The 27,539-nt window shown below is 42.0% G+C and overlaps 1 protein-coding gene across 1 annotated transcript in view; it reads right to left on the bottom strand.

The window, feature by feature from the left end:
- ANLN (anillin actin binding protein) overlaps positions 1-24,195 on the bottom strand; it is a 49,673-nt gene extending 25,478 nt beyond the window's left edge. The window contains exons 1-15 of the mRNA XM_045005518.1: positions 23,970-24,195; positions 17,016-17,169; positions 16,137-16,433; positions 14,821-15,161; positions 13,829-14,048; positions 11,972-12,165; positions 11,707-11,814; positions 10,817-10,937; positions 9,705-9,821; positions 8,942-9,177; positions 7,030-7,181; positions 6,229-6,376; positions 5,356-5,491; positions 4,772-4,954; positions 1,047-1,173 (exon numbers count right to left, since the gene is read on the bottom strand). Of these exons, the coding sequence (XP_044861453.1) occupies positions 1,047-1,173; positions 4,772-4,954; positions 5,356-5,491; positions 6,229-6,376; positions 7,030-7,181; positions 8,942-9,177; positions 9,705-9,821; positions 10,817-10,937; positions 11,707-11,814; positions 11,972-12,165; positions 13,829-14,048; positions 14,821-15,161; positions 16,137-16,433; positions 17,016-17,169; positions 23,970-23,987 (2,552 nt within the window). The 5' untranslated portion in view covers positions 23,988-24,195. The remainder of the gene's footprint in view (positions 1-1,046; positions 1,174-4,771; positions 4,955-5,355; positions 5,492-6,228; positions 6,377-7,029; positions 7,182-8,941; positions 9,178-9,704; positions 9,822-10,816; positions 10,938-11,706; positions 11,815-11,971; positions 12,166-13,828; positions 14,049-14,820; positions 15,162-16,136; positions 16,434-17,015; positions 17,170-23,969) is intronic.
- Between the last annotated feature and the right edge of the window lie 3,344 nt (positions 24,196-27,539).

Here is a 27,539-nt window from a genome sequence, read left to right on the forward strand (position 1 = left end):
CTCTCAGTCCTCAATTAGTTCATAACATAGGGGTTATGAATATACATTAGGTTGTATATACTCCCTCCAAACACTGTTCCATCTACAGCAGGACAAGAATATGTCCAGAATGCTGATTTAGCAGTCCAGAGCAAAATTTACATAGACTACTACCTTTCAGAATAGTTACCTTTACCAGCACCTCAAAATAGGTTCAGTGCCTTGCATGGCTCCTCAGTTTCCGAGGTTTAAAATTTGAGACTATAGTCACTTTTAACAGGGTTGGCAGAATTTTTATTTTATAATTTAGAAGGATATTGATATTTAAGCATTTTTTCAGTCAGTTTTCAATTTAAAGAAATTACGCAGGGAGGGAAGAGATCGGACAATTATTTAATGACAGATGTTGAGATTCAAAAAGTTAAAGCTATATAACAAATTAAAACAAATCATCAGCATCACATGTCAAAATAATATACAAAATAAATATGCTTAAAGAAAACTAATAAGTTCTCAAGCAGCATTTCTTTGTTGGTTTGTGCATGAATAGTGAAGAAGACATGTACCAAAAAATGTTTTATCATTCCTAGTCTACTTTTTAAAGTAGCATATATCTCATCCTGAACATCCAACTAAACTCACATTATTTTAAAGAATGCCTTTAAGACAGCTATTCCTCTAACATTTGACAGGTATGTAGTTAAATTTTAGTCCAAAACAGCGTTGTCATCAGAGACAACAAAAAACAAAAATGGCCAAGTAGAATGTCAGTCATTACAGCCAGTAGAAAACTCTCTCTCAGGGAGAGTAACTAAGCAGACATTGCAGGTGTCCAAGAGATAATGACAGGAGAAAAACAATCCATTGATTAAATTGTTCTTTATGGAAAAAGGTTTGTTCCAAATATTTCTAGAAGAAAAGTCATGCCACAAGACCTCTGAATGTTTGTGGAATACAATACCCTTACAGAAAGGTTAACATTTTTAACTAGTTTAGACAGGATTCTCAGATATGCTCTTCTTCAAAAGCCAACTAGTTGAGTTCTGAAATGGTTTCTTTGTACTTACAGAGTAAACGTTGTAGTAAAAGTAAGAGCGTCTCCATTTAGGGAATTTGCAGTGCTTGCTACGGGAGTTGCTACCATGTTTTCTGCTCCCGATCTCAACAATATTATGTAGTAGTAGTTAGTTGCTTCTGTGGACAGATTTGAGATGATCACTGTAAGTAGGGTCTGTGCACCCCATAGAACAAGGACTCCAAATTCTACAAAGTTAGCTTATTGCATGGCCGTGAAAATACCCTTCATCCCCACCCTCCACAGACATTTCAGTCAAAAATACTTGATGAATTAAACAGTGATTAATTCTTCTCCACTACGTTCAGGCAGTCCAGCTCTCCAGGCTTCAGCAGTTGGGTGAACTATGGTCTGGGTAGTTCATCTAGGTCTTACCGTGACCCGCTACATGCCAGAGGATGGAGGGGAGCTTGTAGTCAAAATTCAGCAGTTCCTTATCTTAGCTCTACAGGCCTCTGCTGCTGCTCTGTTCTCTGAACAAACTGACTACCCAAGCTGCACACTAGCTTCCTCTGCTCCATGGCTCATTAACCCTCTTCTTCCTGCCTACATCTGTAGAACAATGACAGCGTATATACTGTCATCCCGTTAATTCCCCCTTGTGGGGAAAGGTACAGCGTAAGAGGCAGCTGCAGGCATATCTGAGCAGGGCAAGGAGGCAAAACAAGAATCCTGGGTATCTGGCTGCAGCAAACAAACTACAGCAAAAATGCTGAGTTCAGTGGTATCTTGGAAAAACACCAAGCTCCACAGCTGCATAGAGTCCATAGGACCCAAAATGAGATGACTGGAACAGTTCTCTCAGAGACATCGGGTCAAGCACTTAGACTCAGACAATGTTTTACACCAGTGGTTCTCAAACTTTTGTACTGGTACCCCTTTCAAATAGCAAGCCTCCGAGTGCGACCCCACCCCCTATAAATTAAAAACACTTTTTAATATATTTAACACCATTATAAATGCTGGATTCAAAGCAGGGTTTGGGGCAGAGGCTAACAGCTCGCAACCCCCCCAGGTAATAACCTCAGGACCCCCTGAGGGGTCCCGACCCCCAGTTTGAGAACGCCTGTTATACACTTTTCACATTTGAGGTTCTCTTCAACAATAGAGGTAGAACACTTCCACCAAAAAAATGAAAGCTGAGATTTCTGAAGCACAATTATGGCAAATTCTACATTTGTGCAATACGTAGTGACCTGACTGCAAATGAGATGCAAAATGAAAAATGGTTTTGGTCAATTTACATAACGCAGTTGACAGAATCACTAAAAAGGAAATAAAATACAGCAGCATGTCTGTAACACATGGGGATAGAAAGCAAGTATCACATTGGATACATGTGCATCCACGCCGCCAAGATTCACATTGGAGAACGTTAACTGAAATCACATTTTAGATTTTTTTATTCATTATATGTAAAAACAGGCTGTTTAAAGATAGTTGTATATCTCATGCAGTCAATAAGAGTTACTAAACCAAATCTTGCCCTCACAATTTAGTGCTGCAAAAAGTAGTAACACATTAGAAACCACTGAAGTTTCTGGCAGTATTACATAAATCACTGACATTGGATAAAGCGTGCTGGTTAATGCAAGCTTGCAAATGGACAGATTTAACCACCACCGGGCACAGGAATTTCAGGTATTCAAGTGTTTGCCACGAAAACCTTCAAAAAGTTTAAAATCATATCTGCTTAATGTTAGTTTGGCTAGATGAAATATTGCTCCTCCAGATCCATTTTTAACAAATTCAGATCTTAACTCTTCTCAACTCATTTGATTTAGACACACCAAGCAGACAGATGACTACTTTTCAGAAAGAGTATTTAATTATTTTTTAATTTGAAACATAAAACTCTTCCTGTTTCTCAGCAACCCTACTTTAAACATGTACTAAGCAAATTATTAAAAAAATAAAATAATAATAAAAAAGTCCCTCAAATCAACATCCACATTGATACAAGGCTAATACTAGATATTAGTCAAGAAATTCATACAGCAAGTTCAAACAGCACAGAAAGTAGAGAACTAAATTCCAAGATTTTTCCCCCAATACATCAGGGAAAACTACAGGATCAGATTTTTTTTTTTTTTTTGACCACCAGGACTTAGAGGAAATCAGAATTTCTTGAACATTTTTAGTGAGTCATGAGGTACCTTATCAAAAGGAGGAAGCTTACTTTTACATTTCCTTGGTCTATTGATCAGAACAGCTTGAAGTCCAGAGGATTTTCACTATACTAGTTCTGGATGCATCAATTTTAGTGTCTCTTCTCTTAATTTATACTAATTAAAGACCTAAATATTCCACATAGGCAGTCAAATTAATTTGTAGGACTGGGGCCCAAATAGGCTTATTTTCTGATATTATTCTCACCTTACTGGAAGAATACAGTGCAGGCACCAGACTAAAGAGAATCAAGGTTTTCTGAAATTCAACTTTGATGACAGGCATTTTTGGGCACATTTTTACAAACTGCTGGGGATCACCTAAATCTGCAACTTCTGCCTATTGCAAAGGACTTGACAACAGGTTTCATTCAGGATTTTCTTTGCATATGAATAATTTCCAGGCATTACCTTATCTCAAAACAACATTATTCTCTGAGAAACCACACTATGGAAGCAATCCATCCAAAGACTAGGCAGCTGGGTACTCAATAATATTGCCACTTTATTCCTGTGAGAAATCAGTGTTATAGCGTTTCCTTAATACGAATTCCCTGTTTTTATTATAAAGAGGGTCTGGGAATTTTTGTTCCCTGATCCTAGGAATATTTCTCCCACAACCCCAGAAAGATAAAAAGGAGAGTTGTGGTCTTGAGATGACTCAGCAGTGGCACATGTAGCGCAGCTAGAGCAAATCTTATGCTTCCCAAGGCCCTGATTGCAGAGTCTTTATCCCCCAGCAGAGAAGTGCCTACAATAGGACAAATACCACTTCTGAAATGTCCACTAGCATCTCCCAAATCCTCTACCTGATTGCTGAAATAATAGTGAAAGTGCAAGCAGGAGAAGTTCTTCCAGCAGTGCTGGATCCATGTTGCTAACCCCAGTTACAGGGAATGTGCCGATCCAAAAATGGCTCAGTTGGATCTGTTGGTGGGCTAAGAGCACTGCCAGTCAAGTTCTGTGGGATGGACCGTCAAGTTCTCCCACAATACACCATGAACCAAGCCCTGGGATACATCCCCAGAATCAGGGTCTTGAATCATGTCTGCACAGCACAGTATGGATGTGTTAGCATGCGTATGAGACTCATGTAGCAACACAGCATTTCTTCAAGAGAAAGCTTGGAAAGAACAATCTGCAGGCATAGGTCACAGACTTGGGTTTACTATGTAGTGTAGACATTCCCATGGATGAGCATCCATGGGACATTTATTTTGGATTTTTTAAGTCACTTACTTTAGCTTTTAAAAATGGGTGAGAAAAGGTGATGCAATGGGAACTACAATATCCAAAATAGGCCAGAAGTCTCATTTTTTTCTCCCTACTTCAAGGTACTCAGGCTGTTTCCTGGGAGGTGCTCAGATACTATGACAGGTGCTGCTAAGAGAACTTAGAATAAAGTTGAGCTAAAACCAGGTTTGTATTAGTCCCTACAATCTCCTTTTCAAATACCATGACATTTGTGGGAAACACCAACAACCATAATGATTAAAATGCAAGCAAAGCAGGCTAAATATATTTTCTAAATTACAGCTAAGCATCTTACCTGGTTTCTGAACTGTACTGCAGACAAAGTCTGCTTTCAGAGGTAGTCGCATTTCTGAAAGAGTAACAGATCCCCTGGACGGAGCAAATTCACGGGGCGTAGAAGCAGCTTTATTTTTTTTGCCCTGAGGTCCCTCGTTTTTCAATTTGTTGAGCTCTTCAAGCAAAGCTTTTCTCTTTTCAGCTGTAAAGAGAGATTATTTAAATTGGAGTGGGGGAAAAAGTGTAGAGAGAGAGAGGGTGTAGCTAAGTACCCTTTGCTATCAATTCCTTTATTGGGTAAGTGTACCATTATGAAGAGTTTCTGAGGACAGAGTGTCAAAATGCAAGAGGAAATTGTACAAGAGAGTATAGTGGACTGATAGAAGGATGTGGGGGAATGGAGGGACAAGTAACCTTTACCCACGTAATCGCTTCTTCCTTTCAGAAGAGAGATTATAACTAATCCCTAATAACCAGAGAGAACAACAGAGTGTCATCAGAACTGGATTTTCCTGGGCTTATCATCTTGAAACTTCAACCATTCAGAAATTGTTCTGTAATTTAAAGGATTAGTCTGAATATTAGCCATTCTTTAAGACATACTTGCAAGAAGGAGAAGTCTCTCTGCTTCAGCTTCTTCTTGTGACCCTTTTCCATGTTCCTCATCAATACAGCAGTTCAGAGCTTGGCTGGCCTGATGAATCACAGTCTGCTGCAAACTGATCTCATTATTCAGCTCCTAATATAGTTCCATAATAATTAAAAAAAGATAATAGTGAAGTTACAAAAGAATTTTACTCTTTGCACTAGTATCCAAGAGCAAAGCCTTTTGAATAGTATTTTCTTTAAATGGTTTCTTCCAATGTGTAGAAACTTAGCTAGACAAACTATAAAGCTTACAGTATGAAGTTTTACTGTCACACGGGTTTCTCTTCCCTTCCACCATTGCTGACAACAGTACAGATGTGACAAGGCAACAAGTGGGCAATGTTCTAGAAGGAGTTACCACCTTCAATAGAGCTGCTCACCACAGTTAGGAGATACATGGAGGAGAGAGATACAGATGGATTTGTAGGCAAGGGAGGAAGGTCAGAACACAGCCTGATTAAAGCTATAGTTACAATTCCTGCATAGACCTGGAAATGGCAATATCGTAGATTAGTGAGAACAAGCAAGAGTACCCAATAGAAGAGCCATGCTCTCTCCAGACTATTGGCCCACAAGTAATGGCCTCACACAATAGCCTCTATTAAATTATACAGAACCAAAGTACTTAGCATGTATCATTTGTCCTGTCTTTAATATAAGAGTCCTAAATTTGGACAAAAACCTTAAGTTTTGCAAGTCTACGCAACATTTATTGTCTGTGGCACATACAGAACAAAAAACAAAACAAAACAAAAAAAGAAACCACAAGAAAGCAGTAAGTGGGAGACTAGGTGGGTTTTTTTGTTTTTTTTTTTAAGTTACACATACCTGCATTTTCTGTTTAATATTAACTTGATCAGAAGTTCCATTCCTTTTTACTGCTAGTTTAGAAGCAACATCTTCTTTGCGAACGATCACTTGCTTTATTGAAGGACGATCTGTTTCTTTAAATCTTTGAGATCGATAAGCATCAATGCTTTTTAAAAGAAAAAAGTGTTAGATACATTTAACATTTTAGGGTCCAGCACAGCTTTTTACATTAAAGCATTGATGTTTTGGGATTTGGCCCACACATTCTGAAGAATGCCCAAGTCAACACATTTAGATAGGACCAATTGTATTGCAACTTTGTCCAGATTAAGGTTGTGGCAATATAAAGATGACTTTAAAAAAAAAAAAAAAATAAAGATGTAGAAGAGGCCTTTAAGCCTTCACCAATTGCCAGCAGGGATCTGGGCATTTCACATTATCAGGTCATTGCCATTGCAGGGGCCTCTGGCATTGGTGGCATCTGGTTCTCCCCTGTTCTCTACCTTTGGCACACAGTTTAATTTCCCTGAGGGCTGAAATGTTTTGGTCTAACTAGAGGCTTAAGAGAGACGTATCTGGGTGAATTTAATGGCCTGCAATATTAGCCTTAAACTCTATGACAGTAAGAGAAATTCTTGATAAAGCCCTGTCACAGCTACATCACTGAAATAGTCTGTTGTTGGGGGCCAAAAGATTGAAGCTTTTTCAAGCCTCTCTTTCCCCTCTCCAGGAGGTACCCAGTTTAATAAAGCCAAATATTTCCACAGTGACTTGATTTGAATGTTTAAAGTTGAGCCAAAGCCTCTGAAAATTTGTTACCTATATAAAAGGTTGTGATCTTCTGACAAGGAGCCAATACTGTCTCCAGATTCTGCTCTAGGGACCCGTGTCCTTTGGAATTTGCCAGACTTTGGACTTTCATCACTTATACTGCTGCTCTCAGCAACTGACCTACTAGGGGAAACAAAAACCTGGAAAAAAATAGAGTTATGGATCATAAATAAGTGGCCAGTTAAATGTGGCTTATTCTGCTCCCTCACCTTTACTTCTCTCTCCACCCTTATTTACTCTTCCCATGCATTCCCTTTGAGTAAGCAACCCCTTGCCTATATTTACATTTCCATAAAAGTCAGAAGAACTATTTAAACTGTACTTTGCAAATACTCTTAGGATATACAATGACAGTTTAATTGATTGTTCCTTGCCATCCCTTTCGGTACTTTGACAGGTGGGTTGAAACTTGAACATAAAGTTAGTCTTTAAGAACACGATGCTGTCAGCTTGACATTAAGTTGAGATCCACTAGCAGGAAACACAAACCCTTAAAATATCTTAAGGGAAGATGAAGTATCTTATTGCATAATTAGTTCTGTTATATTTTATTCTACGAGACGGCACTGTATATAGGACCAGAAACAATTTACTAGATTCTGACTGATGGCCAAGAATGAGAGTCAGCTATCCTTATGCAGCCAGTGTTCCCAATGACATTAATGGGAGTTCTGGCTAAGTAAAGACTTCAGGATAGAAACATCATCTCCAAGGAAAGGCAAGTATTTGACTGGTAATGTAATTTAACAACTTCTTGGAAGCAGTGAGTCAAAACATTCCTTTTCTAGTTGTATTTTTAAACGCTATATAAGAGTTTAATCTTTCTTTAGCATTTTTGTTCGTTTTTGTTATTTAAGCAAACACCAAGCTGCAGCTATCTTGTAAGCTATAACCCCAGAATCACATAACAGCAGGAAGATTTGCCAAAATGTTTGTTATGGTTCTTCCACCGCTAGACAGTGATTTCACTAGATGAGTTTGAGGAAATCCAGGGTTCAGTATGATGTGCAGATGAAAAAAGTAGATTACATATCGGTTTGTCCCCACCACCTCTGACCTGCAAAGCCCTATCATTTCTTTAGAAAACAAGAAGTAGTAACATCAATAATCTTTTGGCTGTTCCATTTCCACAAAGTTGATTGTTATGAAGAAATGAAAGTTAAGAAGTGAAAGGAAAGCTTTATATTACTGAAATGCAGCCACTTCACACATAAAACAGCAGCTGTTAAACTGCTGAGGGGTGGCAGACAGTTGCTACAATGTTGCCAGAGTGATTTAGTTGACCCTCAACCACACCCACACCACCACAGAAGGGCAAGTACCAGGAGAACTGCAGCTCTAACTGACAGTCATAGGAAAAATAAAGCTGGTGTGCACCTCTTTCAAGCCACAGAGCACAGTTTATCATGGATGAAGTACACTAAAATAGAAAGGAAGGGAAAGAGTTTAGGATAACTACTATTTTCCCCTTGCCTTCGCAGTATCAGCAGTGAATAGTAGGTACTGAGTTAAACTTTCAAACTGATGCTGTTTGTTTCAAGGAGATCTCACAGTGTGGGAGTGTTAAAGCTAGGAAGCAAACCCAGTGAAAAAAAAATTCTGCATCAGTGATTAGGTCATGGAATAAGTGGGGATAGTCATACTGCCCAAGGCATATGATGCTTCTCTTATGAAAAGAGGTTAAACAGGATTGCATGCTATTTTAACAAGTGTTTAAGCACAGTGGCTTAAATTGGAGGCATTTTGGTGAGAATGTAAGTATTTCACTGACTGAACAGAAAAGTCTCACATTTTATTCATATTTGTTCAGGGACCACAATACAAAATACAAACATTTGTGAAATAGCATTATTGGCGTACAGTCAAATTGTAGATTCCTGTATTTAATATCTGTTCTTACCTCTGGACTTACAACACCAACAGACTCTGCTAATGGCGTTAGCAGAGACATTGATGAAATATTCAGTGACTCTTCCTGCTCATCATCACTCTCAGCTTCCAGGTTCATACTCATTTCTTTCTTTAGTTTTTCTATGTCTGGTCCATCCTCTTGAAGAACTTCATCAAAGATGTCATTTATTACCTTTGAGCTATTCATTTTATCATTCACACTCATCTCAATTTCACATACTGCATCTGAAAAGTCAGAGATCCCAAGATTACTTATAAGCATACCTGTAGTACCTTTAAAGCACTGATCTTTATTAAAACAGAAGCGGAAGTAATTAAATAGAAGAGGCAGTAATATTTTCCAAGTAGTTCTGTACTGGCTTATTTCTATAACTACATGAAATATTGGCATTTGAAATCAGTTAAAGATGCACTTAGCAAACAAATCCCAACTTGGAATTGAGGTCTTAAAATTAAGTGAGTGTTTCACCACTGTAGGACCAGTTATTTTTTCATTGCAATAAGTTCATAAGCATAAGTCTTATGTTCCTTTGAAGCCTGAATATCACAATATATTTCTATTTTCCAATTATGATAAAATAATTAAAGAAATCCAGGAATGTTTATATGAATTTGATCTCAAATATAAGCTTTGATTGCAAAAGACACTTGCTGAACTAGAAGCCCACTTAATTTGCAGGAAATTGATGTATTGTTGGACAAAATAATAGTGATCAAGCTCATTTAGGACTAGCTAATGAAGTGTTACAAACCATTCTCGTTCTCTGTAAATTGCTCAAGCTTTGAGACAGATACTACTTTTAGTGGATTCTTTAGCAACGTGGTCTTCAGAGGATTGAGTTTTTCAGTCTCTTCACATTTTGAAGCATCTGGAAAGTTTTAAAAAAAAAGTAAGGTAAAATTATTGCAAGTATGCACTGTGTCTGATTTCTAATTCTTAAGAAGTCCATAAACCTACAAGTGGAAGAAAAGAATAATCGACAAAATAGTACTGTAAGTTTTTTTTGTTTTGATTTTAAGTTTTAATCTGAAATATTTTGAACCTCATGGAAGGGGAAGACTCCTTCCCCTACTTCATGAATAGAGAGACGCTTGGATGGGAACAGTACTGACAGACTTCCACTCTACTCCAAAGGAAGACATAGGAGTCACCCCACTACAAAGAAACTAGGGCAGAAGATCACCTGGCCCTCAACAGCTGTGTTTGGGTGTGCAGAGCCAGCCCAGCATCTCTACGCACAAGGGTGATAAGGGGGACGTTGTCCCTTTTTCCTCTATGGGGCAGGGCACCTAGGTTCTCATTCCCTGACTGTTAAGTATTTGGTGGAGTGTCCTATAAGCCTCCCAGATCCTGCCAGATTCAGGGAGCCCTCTGTTACTGCTCCTCCTCCTCCCCCCCTATGGTGATAGACACTTGGCTGCTTCATGATGCCTATCACACTGAAGGAAAGGGGATGCTTCTCAGAAGTCAGGAAGGAAGGCTTACACCCAATTGGGTTACTCCACAGTTTTATTATTCCAGTATGGGTAGTTACAGCCCTCACACATATTGTCTCCACTCCCTACATACACAAATGTCAGATTAATATTTTACAGTCAGTTTTTGTGATTTTAATTCACATCTGCCTGTATCAGAAATGCCATTATCTGTTGACAGTCTGTTAAAGAAGCCTAGGACTGGAAGTGCAGTGATGTTACATGTCAGGATCAAGATGCATTGGCAGCACATGGGGAAGTGGTATGCCTATACATTATGCCCAGTTCTAACCCGGGCTGAGAGTCCCAAATGTTCATAACAAAAGTATGAACACAAAACCTTTTACACCAATATTAATCATATCAATTCAAGAAGGATTTTTCTCACCTGAAGATTCCGAGGAGAGAGATTTTACTGGTATCTCAGATCCTGTGGTCTTTTCTGCTGCTACAAGCGAAGTAGCATCTGAACTAGCGAGCTGTTTTGAACTAGCTTGAGCTTGGCTTTCCTGAAGAAGAAAAAATTACATTAAAGTCAGTCTCAGAATGTACTATAACTTGTGGCTTGTAGAACTAAACGAACTAGTTGATATTTGAACATTCGAGCCACAACCTTATTACTGACTCAAACCAAATTTTATAAAAATATCAGTCTTATTTTGAAAGACTAGAAGATAAAAGTTACAGCTCTGAGGCTCCTACTCAGATGCAATAACACAGCAAGTCAGATTCCATGGAGAGAAGTTTTTTTGTTTTTAAAACTATATATCCAGAAGGACAAATTTTTAACATTGCAAAATAGCACCTAGCTTGAAGGTGAGGCAAACCTACTGTTGAGATACTATTAGAATTTAAGTAATAAATAAATGAAAGTGAAGACTGAATATTTTCCTTTAAAATATTGGCAGATATAATATACTCAAGAGCGCATACACTCTAAGTTGTTTCTTTCAAGCACTTTAAAAAAGTTAAGATTTTGTAGCGTGTAAGAAAGTGCTAAATCCAAAGCATATCATCATAAAGTTGATAAGCTCATACTATCTTTTCCCCTTCCCTTTCAACAAACAGTTATGGTTCTTGGAGAAAAGGGAAAAGGAGAGGTACTCTAGTAATTATTATATAAACTGCTTGGAATAAAGTCTTGTACAGGCCTATATATGCTTGTCCCCAAGCAAAGATTAATATAGATTATTGTACATTTACATGCTTATCTATGTGTTCTGGGTTCCCTGACAATTTATAGATGGGCACGTCAAAATACACTCTGATGTATATTACCATTTTAATTTCTGGATGTTTGCTTTTTGAATTTTCACCTCTCTCAGCACTCCACAGACTGCCCTTGTCAAACCGGCCACGGATACAAGCAAGTTCCTTTTCACGTTCCTAAGCATAAGAGAAATATACAAGAACATACTGTAGGCTATAGCTATATATGTTATAAACTTTTTTGCTGTTGTTTTTTAATCCCTAGGCAGTTTTAGAGCATTAAGAAACATTCCTGAAGATTATAAGTAAACTATTAAAATTTAGCAAACCATACCTGCTTGAGCTGTTGTGCTAGACTGGCAGTGGAGGATGTTTCATTCTGTTTGAAAAGTCTTTCCTGGATTGTCTTTGTGTTTGGGGTAATAATGGGTGTTCTGTATCCAGTAGTAGTTGTAGCAGGACTTTGAGTGCTATGCTCTTGAAGGCGTTCTCCAAAACGTTCCAGAAAGGGTTTGATTCCTGATCCCCCTACAAAAAACAATGGTTTTAGCTTTGTAAGAGTCACACACTTTTAACAATTTTTAGACCATAAACATATTAGTTGCTTTCTTGTAAAGCCTTCAATGTTTTGCATACCGTACTCCACTATCTTTTGAACATGTTCAGCATGTAATTGTTGCTCTTTCTCCAAACAGAAGACGAATGGACATTACAGCAGTGCAAATCAAAGTTTAGAGTGAGAGACGTCTCTCAATGCAAAGGTCCATCAACTGATAGTTAAAATGGCTTGGTTCCTCACCTACTCTCTCCAGAACCAGATCTCACTTACAAGTCAGTAAGTCAGTAAGTGAGAACCAGATCTCACTTACAAGTCAGTACAAAGTGGCTGAGAAATAGAAGGTGGAGAAGCTGCTTGGCATTTACCTTACTTTAAAATAGCATTGTTGAGTATAATAGCATAGATTTGTCTTCTACTCTAAGTGAGTCTTGGAAAGAGAAACTTAGTGAAGCAAAACTGTAGAGCTACCCTTTAAAAAAAAAAATGAAACAAAGTTCAGTATGCCAGTCCAGCTCAGTTCTTTGTAAAGCTGATCAACTAGGTACATGAGACTGTGATTACTTTCAAGTAGTCTTCCCTAATCTTCTAGTGTCACATCATTAAGAGTCACTAGAAGTGCTCTCATAAAAATCCAAACATTACACACATCTTTAGAAACTGAGAAATGGATGAAAGTTTCATGCTGTAACTCCTGTGTAAGATATCTACCGAACACCTCTTTGGTCCATGTGCAGCAAGAACCTATATGATTTAATAATTTGCAAATCACTTTAAATGTACCAAGTTGGCTAGTGTGACATAGCACAACCATATGCAGTATCTTTGGAGAGTATTGTATAACCGTCATAAAGTTAATATGTATAGTTGCAGGCCAGGGATTACGTTCTACTCATAGTGAACGGTTACTGCAGCTCATCCAAGAACTAGAAACAGTAGAGGTAATTCTTGCAGTGACTGGGACTATAAACAGCTCCAGAACAGTACCATCCCTTGGGGTGGTTTGCATATACTGGTTCAGGATAGGCTCAAAAGACACAGCAGACAAAGAAAGAATTTGGGGTATAAAAGGCCAGCTTGAACTGATTCAATTCATTATGATCCCAACGGTCAAAGGTGCTGTAAGCCTAAACCCCTGGTCAGAAGGGAAAGGGACTGATCCCTACCCAGAGTGGAAACTGCTAGAGGCCTGAGCGAGCAGAGCATTCCTTCAGCAGACCACGGGGAGGGTTCAAAAACACCAAAATTGTGACACCTGGTTTTAAAGGGATTGAAATATTCTTTATATATAAAGAAGTTAGTTCAGAGCTTAAAATGGTTCCAGTGAGAGCTACCAAAACTATGTTCAGAGAAAGATGAGAATATGGAAGCTATATTTATGGAAGTTCTCTTAAATTATTACTAGGATGCTTGATTAGAATTCTATTAGTAAAAAGTTACAAGAAATTCAAAATATGAACAGCTAATCATTACATGGTATAGACCAGCATTAGCTAAAAAGGTAGTTTTAGACCTCAAGGAAAAAAGATTAGTACAGTTTGTTGGAAACATTTACAATAAGTTAAATTTAAAACTGAAGTTAATGGTTAAAAAGCAACGATATCACTCATTGGTTTAAAAAAATAGGTCACTTACCTGGTGTTGTAGGCTTATCCTTATATTCAAGTTGCACATGTGTTCTTTTGATTGGCTCTTCTTTGGACTGAACTGGCTGGGATAAGATTGGTTTTACTGTTGGCTTAAGTTCCTCTGTTTTCTGGGGGCTGCAGGGCTTCTTTTTTAATAGTTGTGGTACCTCAGGTTCCTTAGGACTGGGACTGGTTACTCTAGAGGATTTTGCTAAGTAATTTGGTCCCTAAAGAGAAAAAGAAATATACATTTGGCGATGATCTTAATTAAATGGGAAGACCACACATTCTTCACTCACCCAGAAAAAGCTAGATGAAGAAATGTCGCATACAGCACTGTTTGAAATCTGAACACTCTTATTTCCCAAGAGAACAATAGAAAAGGCAAAACAAGTTACATGACACCCTTAAATCCAATACATCAGTTTTTCTATTTTGGATTATATAATTTGCCACCTGTTAGACTAATATTAAAGAATATGTGTATCCTTAATTCTAAATTCAGTGGAACACTGCAAGTTCATGAATGGGATAATTTTCATAACAGATGCTACTACTTTCAGATGTCTGACTTGAATTTTATAAAAATGTTTACATTTACAGTTGAGACTTGCAATCAACCACATGAACAATTGATTTCTAAAAGCCAGACCCTCATAATTCCTGCCTGCCAATTTACTCAGGGAGCGTGCCACTCTTACAAATCCCTATTGGTGACTAAAAAGGAGTGCAATTCACATACATTCGGAAGTCATTGCTCCCCTCTCTTGCTCATATGGTCCATCTTAATTTTTGCAATGAAAAGAGAAGAAGCTTCTGATACCTTTTAAGTGTCAGATCAACGGTATTAAGATTGAAATGATAAACAAGAAATAATTAAGGTTACTCATTTTAAAATGGTCATGATCATTTGTCACTAACATTCAGATTAGACATGTACGGGTAACATCCATCCCACAAAAAAAGACATCAGGTTAGTTGTTAAATTTGATCACTCACCAATATCTTGGAGGTTGCTGATTTATTTACAGATACCTCAACAGCCCTTTGAGAACAGGATGCAGCTTCCTGCTTTACACTGCCGCTATTGATTCGAGCAGATGCTTCACTTGTAGTGGACAATTTGGATAAACAAGTAGTGCCAGGCTGTTCTTGTGTATTGTTTTGCTTTGCAGATGGATGACTTAGATCATTTTCCCAGGAACCAATTGTAGCAGCAAGGTTAGCTAAACGGCCTTTTCTCCCAACTGGGGTATCACTTGCGAGAGATGGCTGTTTGGGTGGGGAAACAGCCTGTTCTTTTGACAGGAGTGGAGGTAGGGGAGAACTTTCAGATGGATCTGAAAATTAAGACAGGTAGTTAAGAGCTACACGCACTTTTTGAAACAGAAGACACTAGAAAGAGTCCACCTTTTGTCAAAATAAAGTTCCTATGCAACTCAATTACAATTGTTAGGTTATTTTGCAAAGACAATGGCAGATTATTTCCAGGGCTGCCCAGAGGATTTCAGGGGCCTGGGGTCTTCGGCAGCAGGGGCCCCCCGCTTCGGCAGTAATTCGGCGGCGGGGGGTCCTTTCGCTCCAGGACCCGCCGCCAAAATGCCCCGAAGACCCGCGGCGGGGGCCCCCCACCGCCGAATTGGGACCCACCACCGAAGTGCAGCCGGGTCTTCGGGGCACTTCAGCGGCGGGTCCTGGAATGGAAGAGCCCCCTGCCGCTGAATTATCGCCGAAGACCCGGCTGCACTTCGGCGGCGGGTCCCGCTTCGGCGGTAATTCGGTGGCGGGGGGGAGGGGTCCTTCAGCCTCGGAGCGGAAGGACCCCCCCCGCCGATGAAGACCAGTAGCAGCAGAAGCAGCTCCTGGGGCCCAGGCTCTGCGAGAGTTTTCCGGGGCCCCCGGAGCGAGCGAAGGACCCCGCTTCAGGGGCCCCAAAAAACTCTCCTGGGGGCCCCTGTGGAGCCCGGGGCAAATTGCCCCACTTGCCGCCCCCCCCCCGGGTGGCCCTGATTATTTCACTAGAACCCAAGAAATGTTAAATTTCTAAAAACTGATTACACCAAGTTAACAATGATGTAAAAATCAGACGGGGTTTGGTAGAGTGTACAGAAGATGTATTCTCAATGACTTTCCATTTTTTTGGGCACCCATTTCTTTTCCCACCGTATTCATATTACAAAAAAAATATAAAAGTCAGGAATTTAAAGAAATCCTGTATCAGGAACAGTCACTGAGAAAAAAAATTCTCTAGTGCTTACTTACACCACTGTCACGACAAATCGTTTAATTTTTAAATTATATGAAGTGGGACATACCATTATCATCCCAGCAACGTCGCTGTTGTGCCAGTTTCTGCATACGTGTTTTGACTGTAAGGGCTACAGGTACTTCAGATTTCAAGTTCTGCTCTTCCTTCTCAACAAGCAGTGGAACAGGCTGAACTGAGGGAGCCCTGTTATTTGCAGTTGCTTGTGGCTGTTCAGCCATCTCAGTAGGAAGATGTTTCATGGACGTTGAATTAACTGGCTGTCTATTCTCTGAACTAGAAACGGGAACCTCCATGCTGTCAGGACAGAGCCTTTTTGATGGGGATGGCTTTGTACTAGGTTTCACTGTAAAAGTTAAAAGTATTTGAACCAGTCAGTTATCCGCCATCATCTCCACAGCCTGCAGTTAAAAGCACTGAACATACTCCATCTTTCTGAAACAGCTTTTCAATTTTTAAGCCCTCCCCTATGTCTTATGTAAGTGTTCCTTTAAAAAAAAGAAAAGGGCGGGGGGGAAGAATAGTTCCCCCAGTCTTTATGTCCATCATCAAATCTTGATTGTCCCTTTAAACTCTGCATTCCCAAATGTGTTTCAGTATTACTAACTAAGGAGAGTGACTTTCATAGCAGTGATTTGTTTAAACTATTAAGTGGGCACTACATTTAAGTTACTTAGTCATCTGCAAGACATTTGCTACCAGTTTAGAGGCTAGTAACATTTTGGACCTAATTAAAAAGGCAGGCAACAGCATCCCTTACTGCTGAGTTTAGAAAGAAGAGGGTTAAACTTTGGTGCTAAAACGTATCATTTTTTTAGTCAAAGTAGTATGTGTCAAAAGAAGTAAATGGGCGTTTTCACATAGAAACAGTGAGCCATATGATTTTTCAAGAGGTTTTTTATTTTTGTACTATGCCTATGCAAGATACCTTCTTCACTGGGCAAAGGTGACCGGTTACTAGTTTCTGACAAAGGTTCTCTAGCTCTCTTTGTCTGCATCGTGGGCCTCATTCCTGCTGTGGGTCGCTCAGCCATTTTCTTCTGCAAGTTCTCTCGCCTGGCACGGGTTCGTTCAAGAAGTTTCTAAATATTTAGAAAGGCACAGATTGTTACATACTTCAGTATTCTAGTGGAAACACGTTACTAATAAAGTATAAATTACTGAAACACTGAATTTTTACAGTAAATTCTCAGTTACATGTTTCTAACGTCCTACGCCAGAGGCCCCCAAACTGTCAGGTGCGCCCTGCAGGGGGGCACAGAGGAACGTTCAGGGAGTGCAGCGGGACCCCATGGAGGATGCAGAGAGAGCGCCACCCAGCCCCACTACGCTCCCATGTCTGCTCTGGCCACAGCCACAGCTCCCGACACCGCCCCCAGCCTCAGCCCCTGACTGCGGCCTGGCCATGGCTCCACAATCAGCCCCGGCCCTGCCCCAAGCCTCGGTCCCTGGCCACAGCTCCAGTTCTGGCCCCCAGACTCACCCCGATCTATGGCCATAGCCCCCTTATGCCCAGCCACAGTATCTCCCCCCTCCCCAGGATCCACGGACAGGTGTGGGGAGGAGATGTGGACAGAAGTATGAGGAGGTGCAACGCTGAAAAGTTTAGAGACCACTGTCCTACACAAAAGATTCCCACTATGGAAACAAAAGACTGTACATCTTTCAGCTGTTGCAAGCTTACTAATTACACTATCCTTCTAATTAAAGAAATTCATAAGTAATGACAGTGACTAATAGTGAATTAGTGACAACTGACTTCTAAACTGCCAGGTGACAGTAGCATTGCTAAAACAGTCAACTTTTTGGTTAGTTTGGGGTTTTTTAAACCAAGTTGCCAAAATTGGTGTACATGCCAGCTACATTGCAGATGTGCATTCTCTACAGCAGGGGTCGGCAACCTCTGGCACGTGGCTTGCCAGGGTAAGCACCCTGGCAGGCTGGGCCAGTTTGTTTATCTGCCGCGTCGGCAGTTTTGGCCGATCGCAGCTCCCACTGGCCGCAGATTGCAGTCCCAGGCCAATGGGGGAGGTAGGAAGCGGCACAGGGGAGGGATGTGCTAGCTGCGGCTTCTCACCTCCCCCATTGGCCTGGGACTGCAAACCGCGGCCAGTGAGAGCCGCGATCGGCCAAAACTGTGACAGATAAACCAACTGGCCCAGCCCGCCAGGGTACTTACCCTGGCAAGCTGCGTGCCAGAGGCTGCCGACCCTTGCTCTACAGCAACCCTTCTAGCTGACTGAGGTGCACCATTAACAGGTTCTGAAGGGATGTAGGGATTAGAGGGATGAAAGAAGAGCATTTTGAAGATGTCATTGATGCAGAGGATGCCATTAAAAAGAGATCTGTACTCCCATGTTTAGATGGCAAAAAATAAAACACACAAAACCACACCATCACAATATTTATCTTTATACTGACATAAGTATTCCATTTAAACAAAGATATATCAGTTACATCCCCAAATATATGGGATATTTCTTCTGATCCACTGATCTAATTGTTATAGTTCACATGCCATTTTGAGCGTACTGACCTACTCCATTACGTATAAATCACTTCAATGAAAGTTTAGAACAGTGTTTCTCAAACTATTGTACTGGTGACCCCTTTCACATAGCAAGCCTCTGAATGCGACCCCCCTTATAAATTAAAAAACACTTGTTTATATATTTAACACCATTATAAATGCTGGAGGCAAAGCAGGATTTGGGATGGAGGCTGACAGCTTGCAACCCTCAGTTTGAGAACCCCTGGTTTAGAAGTTGTAACAAGTGATATTTGGAGTTACTCTGTCTTCAAGTACTACTTAAGCAATATCTAATACAAATACTTTAAGGAATACAGTACTGCTTGATTTAATCAATTTTTAAATGTGACAAACTCCTTTGCGCTAAATTAAGCACTTTGAGACAAAAAAAAGTTCAGTTATGAAAGTTCTAGTTCACTTTGAAAAGGCAGCACTTTGTGCTATCACCACAACACAGCGCTAAGTAGTTAAATTCTGTGAGCTGTGTAACCCATTATCCTCCCTGAGTCACAGCAGTCAAATATAAATTTCAGACTTTAACTGTCTAAAACACTTCAGATACTTAGACAAAGTTTCATCTGCTCAATGTGCAGCAGCAGTCAAAAAAAGCTAGAAGAATGTTAGGAACTATTAGGAAAGAGATCGATAATAAGATAGAAAATATCATAATGCCGTTATATAAATGCATGATATGCCCACACTTTGAATACTGTGTACAGTTCTGATCGCCCCCAACTCAACAACAAAAGTGATTAGTGGTATGGAACATCTTCCATATGAGGAGAGTAAAAAGACTGGGATTTTTCATCTTGGGAAAAAAAAAGACAATTAAGGAGGGGGCTATGATAGAGATTCATAAAAATCAATAATAATGTTGAGAAAGTGAATAAGGAAGTGTTATTTACCCCTCCATGTAATACAAGAACCAGGGTTCACACCCAGTGAAATTAATAAGCAGCAGGTTTAAAACAAACAAAATGAAGTACTTCTTCACTCAGTGCATAGTCAACAGGGGGGATTTGATTTAAATAGTGATTTAAATCACTAGTCAGGAAGATGCGATTTAATCATGGATTTCTACATAAAAGTGCATTCTTGTTGATTGTTATAACCTTAATACATATTCTTCACAACTCAGAGATAGAGACCACCCAAACTGGGTCTCTTTTAGGGTCTGCTGCCATTAAAGGTTTTCCCCTCTAGTGAGAGAATGGTATGGTAAGGCTACACTCAGAAAGATTTCTGGAATATGCTGCTCAAACAGTTTCACTTTTGTTTCTACTGCCTGTCCCTCCCTTCTCACATTTACCTCCAGACTTCTTCTCCTTGTCCAGATCTATTCCACCCCCAACAATCTTCTATACTTTGAACTTTTTGAAACTTTGCACTTTTAGAGAGGTAAATGATTGACTCTGTGTACACAAATTTGCAGAGGGACAATAGGGTTGAGATATGTTATTTTTCACCTCTATATATTTATTTAAAAACATTTTTGCTGTTAACAAGCATGTTATCTTTGGAGACAAATCCATAGTTTGAGAACTGCAAAACTAAGCATCTCTGATGGTATCTTCTAGACTCAGCACTGAGTCCCATTGGGTAGATAGAAAGATTAACCTAAATAATCTATACAGAAGCCCCGGAACCTCATAAAATTGGTTCCCTAATCCATGAACTATTGGAACTCATTTACAAAACTTTTCTTAAACATTACATGAATATATTGTCTCATACTGTGGAATTAGAATGTATAATCCCTATTCCATGAGGAACTCTCTTTGAGCTACAATATAGCTTAATTAAAACTATCTTTGGACAGGCTTTTTCCTCAAAAAAGCATTTTATAAAAAAAAATCCTATTTAAATAAAAAAATTCCAATTTAAATTAAAAAATCCATTTTTTTTTAAATCATTGATTTTTATCCACCCTGATAATCAACCTGAAACTTGTTGCCAGGGCAGGTTGTGAAGGCCAAAAGTATAATTGGGGTCAAAAGTAGAATTAGATAAGTTAATGGCGGATATGTCCATCGACGACCATTAGCCAAGATGGTCAGGGATGCAATCCCATGCTTAGGGTGTCCCCAAGCCTCTGACTGCCAGACTGGGTGAGAGGAGATGGAGCACTTGATAACTGCCCTGTTTTCTGTTCATTCCCTTTGAAGCACCTGGCACTGGCCAATGTCAGAAGACAGGATACTGGGCTATATGGACCACTGGTTTGACCCCGTATGGCCATTCTTATGTTCTTGTTGTATGACTAATGGAATGTCAATCTCAGCAGTTCTGTGTGAAAGCAAAACGCTGACTCTAAATTTCTGTAACTAACAAAGGAGGACTCTGGAAAACTACATGAAGCCAGGAGCGCCTGTACTGACAAATTGCATGTCAGTTTTGGACTCCTCCCTGTTCCCTTGCTCTACCCCGCTTCCCCCACAAAAAAGTGAAGTGCACAGGGAACCATGCATGTGTGAGAAAGTTTTCAGATGCAGAGATTAAGTAATAAATATGCAGCAAAGGAATAGTTAAATAGCATGTGTACGGTGGGACACGCAGAGTTATTCAAATACGCATCCACATTCCATTCTGTTCCGTTAGCCCAGTGTGAGTGAAGTTTCAGTTGCTGCAGCTAGGATGTCATTTTAAAAGAATGTGCAGCTCCATTGTTGAACTCAAACTTTTACTGGTTTGCAGCATGCTCAAGTTTTCCAAGTAATAGTCATAACTCAAATTCTGCTCTTACACACTTGATGAATAAGCCACAGTTTGAAGTGACCGTTAGAATTAGTTTTGAAGCCCACTGGCATTTGAGGAGGGCGGGGGAAGAGGAGGAGGGAGAGGGAAAGAAGATAGTCTTACCGTGTTGTGTAAGGGTTTTGCCAAGGGCTAGAAGTTTAATTAGAATGTTCGCAGTTTTTAGTACTTGCCATAAAAACATACTTCCTAAATATATAACAAACTAACTGTGTACATAGTCCATGCATGATCTATTATCGTATCTTAAAGGGGCATACAAGTGTAGGGCTCCACGTTATCTCACTTCTCACCTACACAGCTAAACATTGTTAAGAGCATGTCTACACTTAGAGTACTGCATAGGCGTAACTGCGCCACTGTAACACTTTAATGAAGACACTCTAAGCCCATGGGAGAGAGGTGATAGCTATGTCAGAAGGAGCAGCTCTCCTGCCAACATAGCACTATCTACACAGGGGGTTTGGTTGGCATAACCGTGTCACTCAGGGGTGTGGATTTTTCACACCCTTGAGTAAACGTACTTATATTGATATAGGTCTGTAGTGTAGACGAGACAGTGATAAATTGTTAGCTGACATTCAGAAGTCAAGATCGTGTTAGTTTTTGTATCTTAAGGCTATGTATACACTGCACTTTCATCAGTAAAACTTTTGTCGGTCAGGAGTGTGGGGGAAAAAAAACAAAAACACACCGGCCAACAAAAGTTTTACCGATGGAAAGCGCCAGTGTGGACAGCAATTAGTCAGTGGGAGACACTCTCCAGCCAACAAACCTCCCCTCATTGGGGGTGATTTTTATTTTGTCAGCAGGAGAGTTGTCTCCTGCCAACAAAGAGCAGCTACACTGAGTACCTTACAGTAGCACAGCTGTGCCGCTGTAAGGTACGCAGTGTAGACATAGCCTATGGCTTATCAAGAGATATATTATTATACAACTAATGTAACTAAAATATTAAACAGATGGTGCTTGGTATTTAATTTTAGTTCAAGGAAAGTTGTGTTAGGCTTGAAGGCTGACCAATACTAGCATATCATACTCCTTTCCAGAAATAATGGAATCAGTTCCTCCAAACAGTTGTTACTTGAAGGACGCTTCTCTTCTGAAGCCCTGGAGAGATACCCGTTAGTATTGTGAAATATTTGACTAAAGTTTACTCTAAGGAACAACCTAACAGCTCCAGCTTGTACTTCTCAAAATTCAATTATGAACAAGGTTGTGTGCATATTGGAATACTTCCCAGCATGCAAAAACAATTTTAAACTCAGTTCAGTAGTTTGGACTTGAAAAGGAATTTAAGACAAGTCTCATCAGGTCACCCACTACCAATTAAGGAAGCAATGTTAAGTTGTTTATATATAACAAGCGTTACATACATAGAGACTAGATGGACTCAGTTTTAACATAAACTGAAGGCAGAACTACTGTTTCTGCTCCAATTTAATTAAACGAGTGCTACCTCTTTGTGCAGGCTCTCTTCAATCATTTAAATTAAATCTCTGTAAAACATTCAGATACTCTTCAACCAGTTTAAAAGTGTTGGGGGGGTTGCGATAATTTAACTAAAACCAATATAGAATTAGTTTTTAAACTTCAGTTACATCAGTACACAAACTGTTTAGACCAGTCTCAGTTAAGATTTCAAATTTTATCATAGCAGAAAATCTGATAATCTGCATTCATTTTGAATTTATATATAATTGATAAGAGTGTCAAATGTTTGGGGTTAAAAAGGGTAAATTGGACTTCTTGAGACCATTAGTGTTCAGTAAAACATATTAACAACCCACACAAGTCAGCTCCACATTGGTACCTCAGTGTCATCTCTTTGGAGTTAGGAGAACAATTCTTCAGATGTTTTATTTTCTGTAAGTAGCACATTTAGATCAATTGCAGCCACCTCACTCAGTTCACCTTGACTTCACATTTCGTATGCAGAAGCCACACGTCACCTAAAGCGCAGCCACGTCTAACCATCATCTCAGAAGCAGTAGCCGCCTTGACCACATGATAAAGTCAGGAAAGGGAGAAGCTCCACACGGGTGGCTCCCTCTGCCAGAGGCGCTACGCGGGGGTGCCCTGCCCGATTGCCTCTAGTCTCTCCCGTGCTCCAAGCGAGAAGCCCGTCGCACCCCCCTACACACGGGACACCGCAGTGCCGCTGAGACAGCCCCGTTTTTACAGGCTGTGTAACGCCAACCGTGCACGAACTGACACTGCAGCAGCAGGGGCGGAACCTCATCGTGCTTTGCCGGCTGTGGAGCTGGAGGGGGGTTGGGGTCTCACCTTCCACCGGGCGCCCCCCCCCCCATCCCCAGACACTGTCAAGGCCACCCCCCCCCCCAACAGGGCACCTCGCAGCCCAGGAGCCTGTGGAAAGAGCAACGGTTTGGGCCGGGACCGGGGGAAGAAGGGGCAGAATCGAGTCACACCGAGCTCACCTACAGCAGCGACCCCCAGCGCCCCGATCCCCCCCTCCCTGCCCGCGACCCCCCACCCCACGGGGTCCGCCATCCCAGCGCCCCGATCCCGCACCCCACGGGGGCCGTTCCCACCCCGGTCGTTTGCTCGCTGTGGGGGAGGGGACCGGCCGCTCACCTCGGTGAAGGGGTCCATTGCTGCTGCTGCCCGGCGCCCCCCGCTCCGTCCCTTCTCGCGCTGCTCCGGGAGTGGCTAAACCACCACCCCAAACCGCTCTTTGGATTTTGAATTTCAGCGCCCGCCTCCACTGCGCACGCGCCACACGAGACCAGTCCACCCTCAGGCCCGCCTGCGCGGTCACGTGATAGCCGGGCTCGGGCAGGGAAGGGAACCAACCACCCCAGGCTCCCTCCTGCGCATGTGCAGAAGTCAGAAGTCTCAGCGCAACCTAACCCACCGATTGAATCCCGATGCTTGTTGCTTGTGCAGGGGGAAAAGGGGCGGGATAAAAGCTGTGACTGACATGGGCACTGGCCGTTCGGCGGGCAATGAGCGCGCCCATTCACTGTAGGGGCAAAGGGGGAGAGGGTTGGCAACTGTCTGATCATACACACCCCCTTGCCCCGCCCCTTCTCCGAGGCCCTGCCACACTCCCTCCATCGCTCGCTCTCCCCCACCCTCACTCACTGCCTTTCACCGGGCTGGGGCAGGAGGTTGCGGTGCGGGGGGTGGGCTCTGGGCTGGGGCCAAGGGGTTTGGAGTATGGGCGGGGGCTCCAGGCTGGGCCTGGGGCAGGGAGTGGGGGTGCAGGAAAGGGGTGCAAGGTGCAAACTCTTGGAGGGAGTGTGTGTGCTGGAGGGGGCTCAGGGCTGGGATGCAGGGAGGGTGAGGGGTGCAGGTTCTTGGAGGGAGTTTGGGTGCAGGAGTGGGCTCTGGGCTGGGGTAGGGATTGGGATGCAGGGAGGGTGAGGGGTGTAGGTTCTTGGAGGGAGTTTGGGTGCAGGAGTGGGCTCTGGGCTGGGTGCAGGGAGGGTGAGGGGTGCAGGTTCTTGGAGGGAGTGGGCTCTGGGCTGGGGTAGGGATTGGGATGCAGGGAGGGTGAGGGGTGTAGGTTCTTGGAAGGAGTTTGGGTGCAGGAGTGGGCTCTGGGCTGGGGTAAGGATTGGGATGCAGGGTGTAGGCTGCGGCCGGGAGGTGCTTACTTTGGGCAGCTCCCGGTTGGCGGCACAGCAGAGCTCAGACAGGCTCCCTGCCTGCCCTGGCCCTGCGCAGCTTCCGGAAGCAGTCGACACATCCCTGCAGCCCCTGGAACCGGGGAGGAGATGGGAAGGGGGCTCTGAGCGCTGCCTCGGCCTGCAGGCACTGCCCCCACAGCTCCCATTGGCCACAGTTCCCGGCCAATGGGAACTGCGGAGTCAGCGCTCGGGACACAAGCAGCGCATGGAGATCCCTCAGGGGCCACAGGTATGTGCTGGCCACTTCCGGGAGCGGCATGGGCAAGGGCAGCAGGAAGCCTGCGTTAGCCCCGCTGCGCCGCCGGACTTTTAGCAACCTAACCTAGCTCAGATTGGCTTCCCTAATGTCCAGGAGATAGAGCCCGATTCCAGGAGACTCCTGGTGAAACCGGGAGGGTTGGCAACCCTAGCCCTAACTGATGTCCTCCACCCATCCTGCCTAGTGGTTCGGCTCACAGCAGCGTTCTGCAGAACAAAGCACAGCAGCTTGGCATTACCACCCTGATAGGTTGCATGGACTCTTCCCTCAGAGCAATTTTTTCAGGCTCTCTGCAGCCTCAGGCTGCTAGTGCTGCTGTGCTTACACGCACTTCATGTTTTCAAACTTTTCTTCACACCCACAAGAGCTATTACTACGCTACGAAAGCTGAGATTTTGAAATACGCAGACAATAATGCTCAGGCTTTATTCCAGCTCTGTTGCCATCTTTCCCCAAAGTCAAGCGCAGCATTTCCTTGTTGCACTGAAATGGGAAGTCCTTTGTCACTTCAGCTGGCATGTATGGAGATGTCTTTTGTACTGTGCTATAGTTGGAGTAGAAAGTGGCTCTCTGTCCCATCTCCTCTCTTTGTCACTGTTCCTCTCTAGATGTACCCCATCCCATGCTATGTTTCTCGCAGCAGCCTCCTCTAGGTTATGGTCACTAATTTTGTATTTGATGAGAATCTGCCTTAGGCTGGCACATGGCACTGTGCTGAGCTACTCAAATAGCCTGTAAGCTCGGTGCTGAGATCTGTAAGAGTTTTGCTTCTTGTTTTTGATTTCTTTTCCCAAATGAATAATATTCATTTCTGCTTCCCCACTTCTATCACTCTTTCCTACTTCCATTCCTCCACCCCACCATTCCTTATTCTTCCAGTCCTGTCTCCCACTTCCAATCCACAATTTCTTCTCTTTCACCCTGCCCTCTTGCTATCTCTCCTCTCCAGCGGCGGGGAGCCCAGAGCCCTTTCAGTCCCCGCCATGGAAGTCAATGCGGTCCAGCACTGTGTACTGGCTCTTGCCAGTACGCTGTACCGGACCGCACCGGCTTACTTTCACCTCTGAGAACAAGCCACTACTTGTGGGGGTAAAAGATCAATTTCTTTAGTTGGAATATTGGAAGACTCCATAAAGGATAGAAGTATAGATAGCAGGACATGAAACATCCAAAGGGAAGATGGATCATACTGTGCTGCTGTGACAAGTTGCAAAGCCCTCCAAGCTTGCACTTTCACCAGCATTCACACAGGTAGGGACACATACAGCTTCCCAGGTTAGGAACCCAGAGCAGTACTGTCTTGCCCTGGTCAAATCCTCAGGTGTTTTCAGGTGTGCGGTTGTAGAGAGAGTGAGGTCCCTTCATTATATTTTCTTCCCACTTGCTGGAAAGCTCTTTTGCTGTGACCTGGGCCAAACACTTCCCATTGTGTAGTGCTATCTCTGAGAGGTTACTGTTGTACACAGTTCCTGGGGTAATCCTTGTGTGCATTTCCTCAATAAGACATTAACGTTGTTTGGCCTTTTTACTGTTGTACTTGAAAGGCTGCTTGTGGGAATTCTCGACCTCACAACATGTTTCAGTAACACATACATAGCCAAACTTCATAACTTCACATACATGCATGCAAAGTGCCTCCCTAGCTCTGTGGACAAACTTAGAGGAACCATGCATTAGAGAGACAAATCCTAGCTAACTGACTACTTCCAAACAATAGAGGACAGTTCCCTTTCTATACAATAGATACAACACACACAATTCAAAGTGAAAGCTTACACTGAAGTTATTTGCATCTAAGTATTGAGGACATTTCAAAAAGATTTCTTATAATGTTTACTTGCAGTAGAATTTTGTCTACGCTAAATCATTTTTACAAAAATTCATGCTGAGTCAGCTGCTGTAGTGAGAACTCTAATATGGATGACTCATACTCTGGCTGCTGTTCTCAGTACTGTCAATTAAAGCTGCCATCAATTAAACCAATTAAGAGCTAGTGTAAATAGCACAGTGCTTGAAACAGCTGCTGAAACTGAAGAGCTGATATACACAAGGATTAATTCTCCACAGCATTGCACCTTGTGCCATCATTTACATCTGTGCTAAAGGGGTATAAAACACTCCCACTCTGATCTGGCAGTGTTTTACATTCACTCCAGATGCATGGCAGAGGAGAGTCAGGCCATTGTCTAGTGCACAGGACTGGAGACACAATCTTCTAAATGAGCCCAGCTTTGACATTGATTCCAAAATTGG

The sequence above is a fragment of the Mauremys mutica genome, chromosome 2 (genome assembly GCF_020497125.1).
Source record: "Mauremys mutica isolate MM-2020 ecotype Southern chromosome 2, ASM2049712v1, whole genome shotgun sequence".
NCBI classification, from domain to species: Eukaryota; Metazoa; Chordata; order Testudines; family Geoemydidae; genus Mauremys; species Mauremys mutica.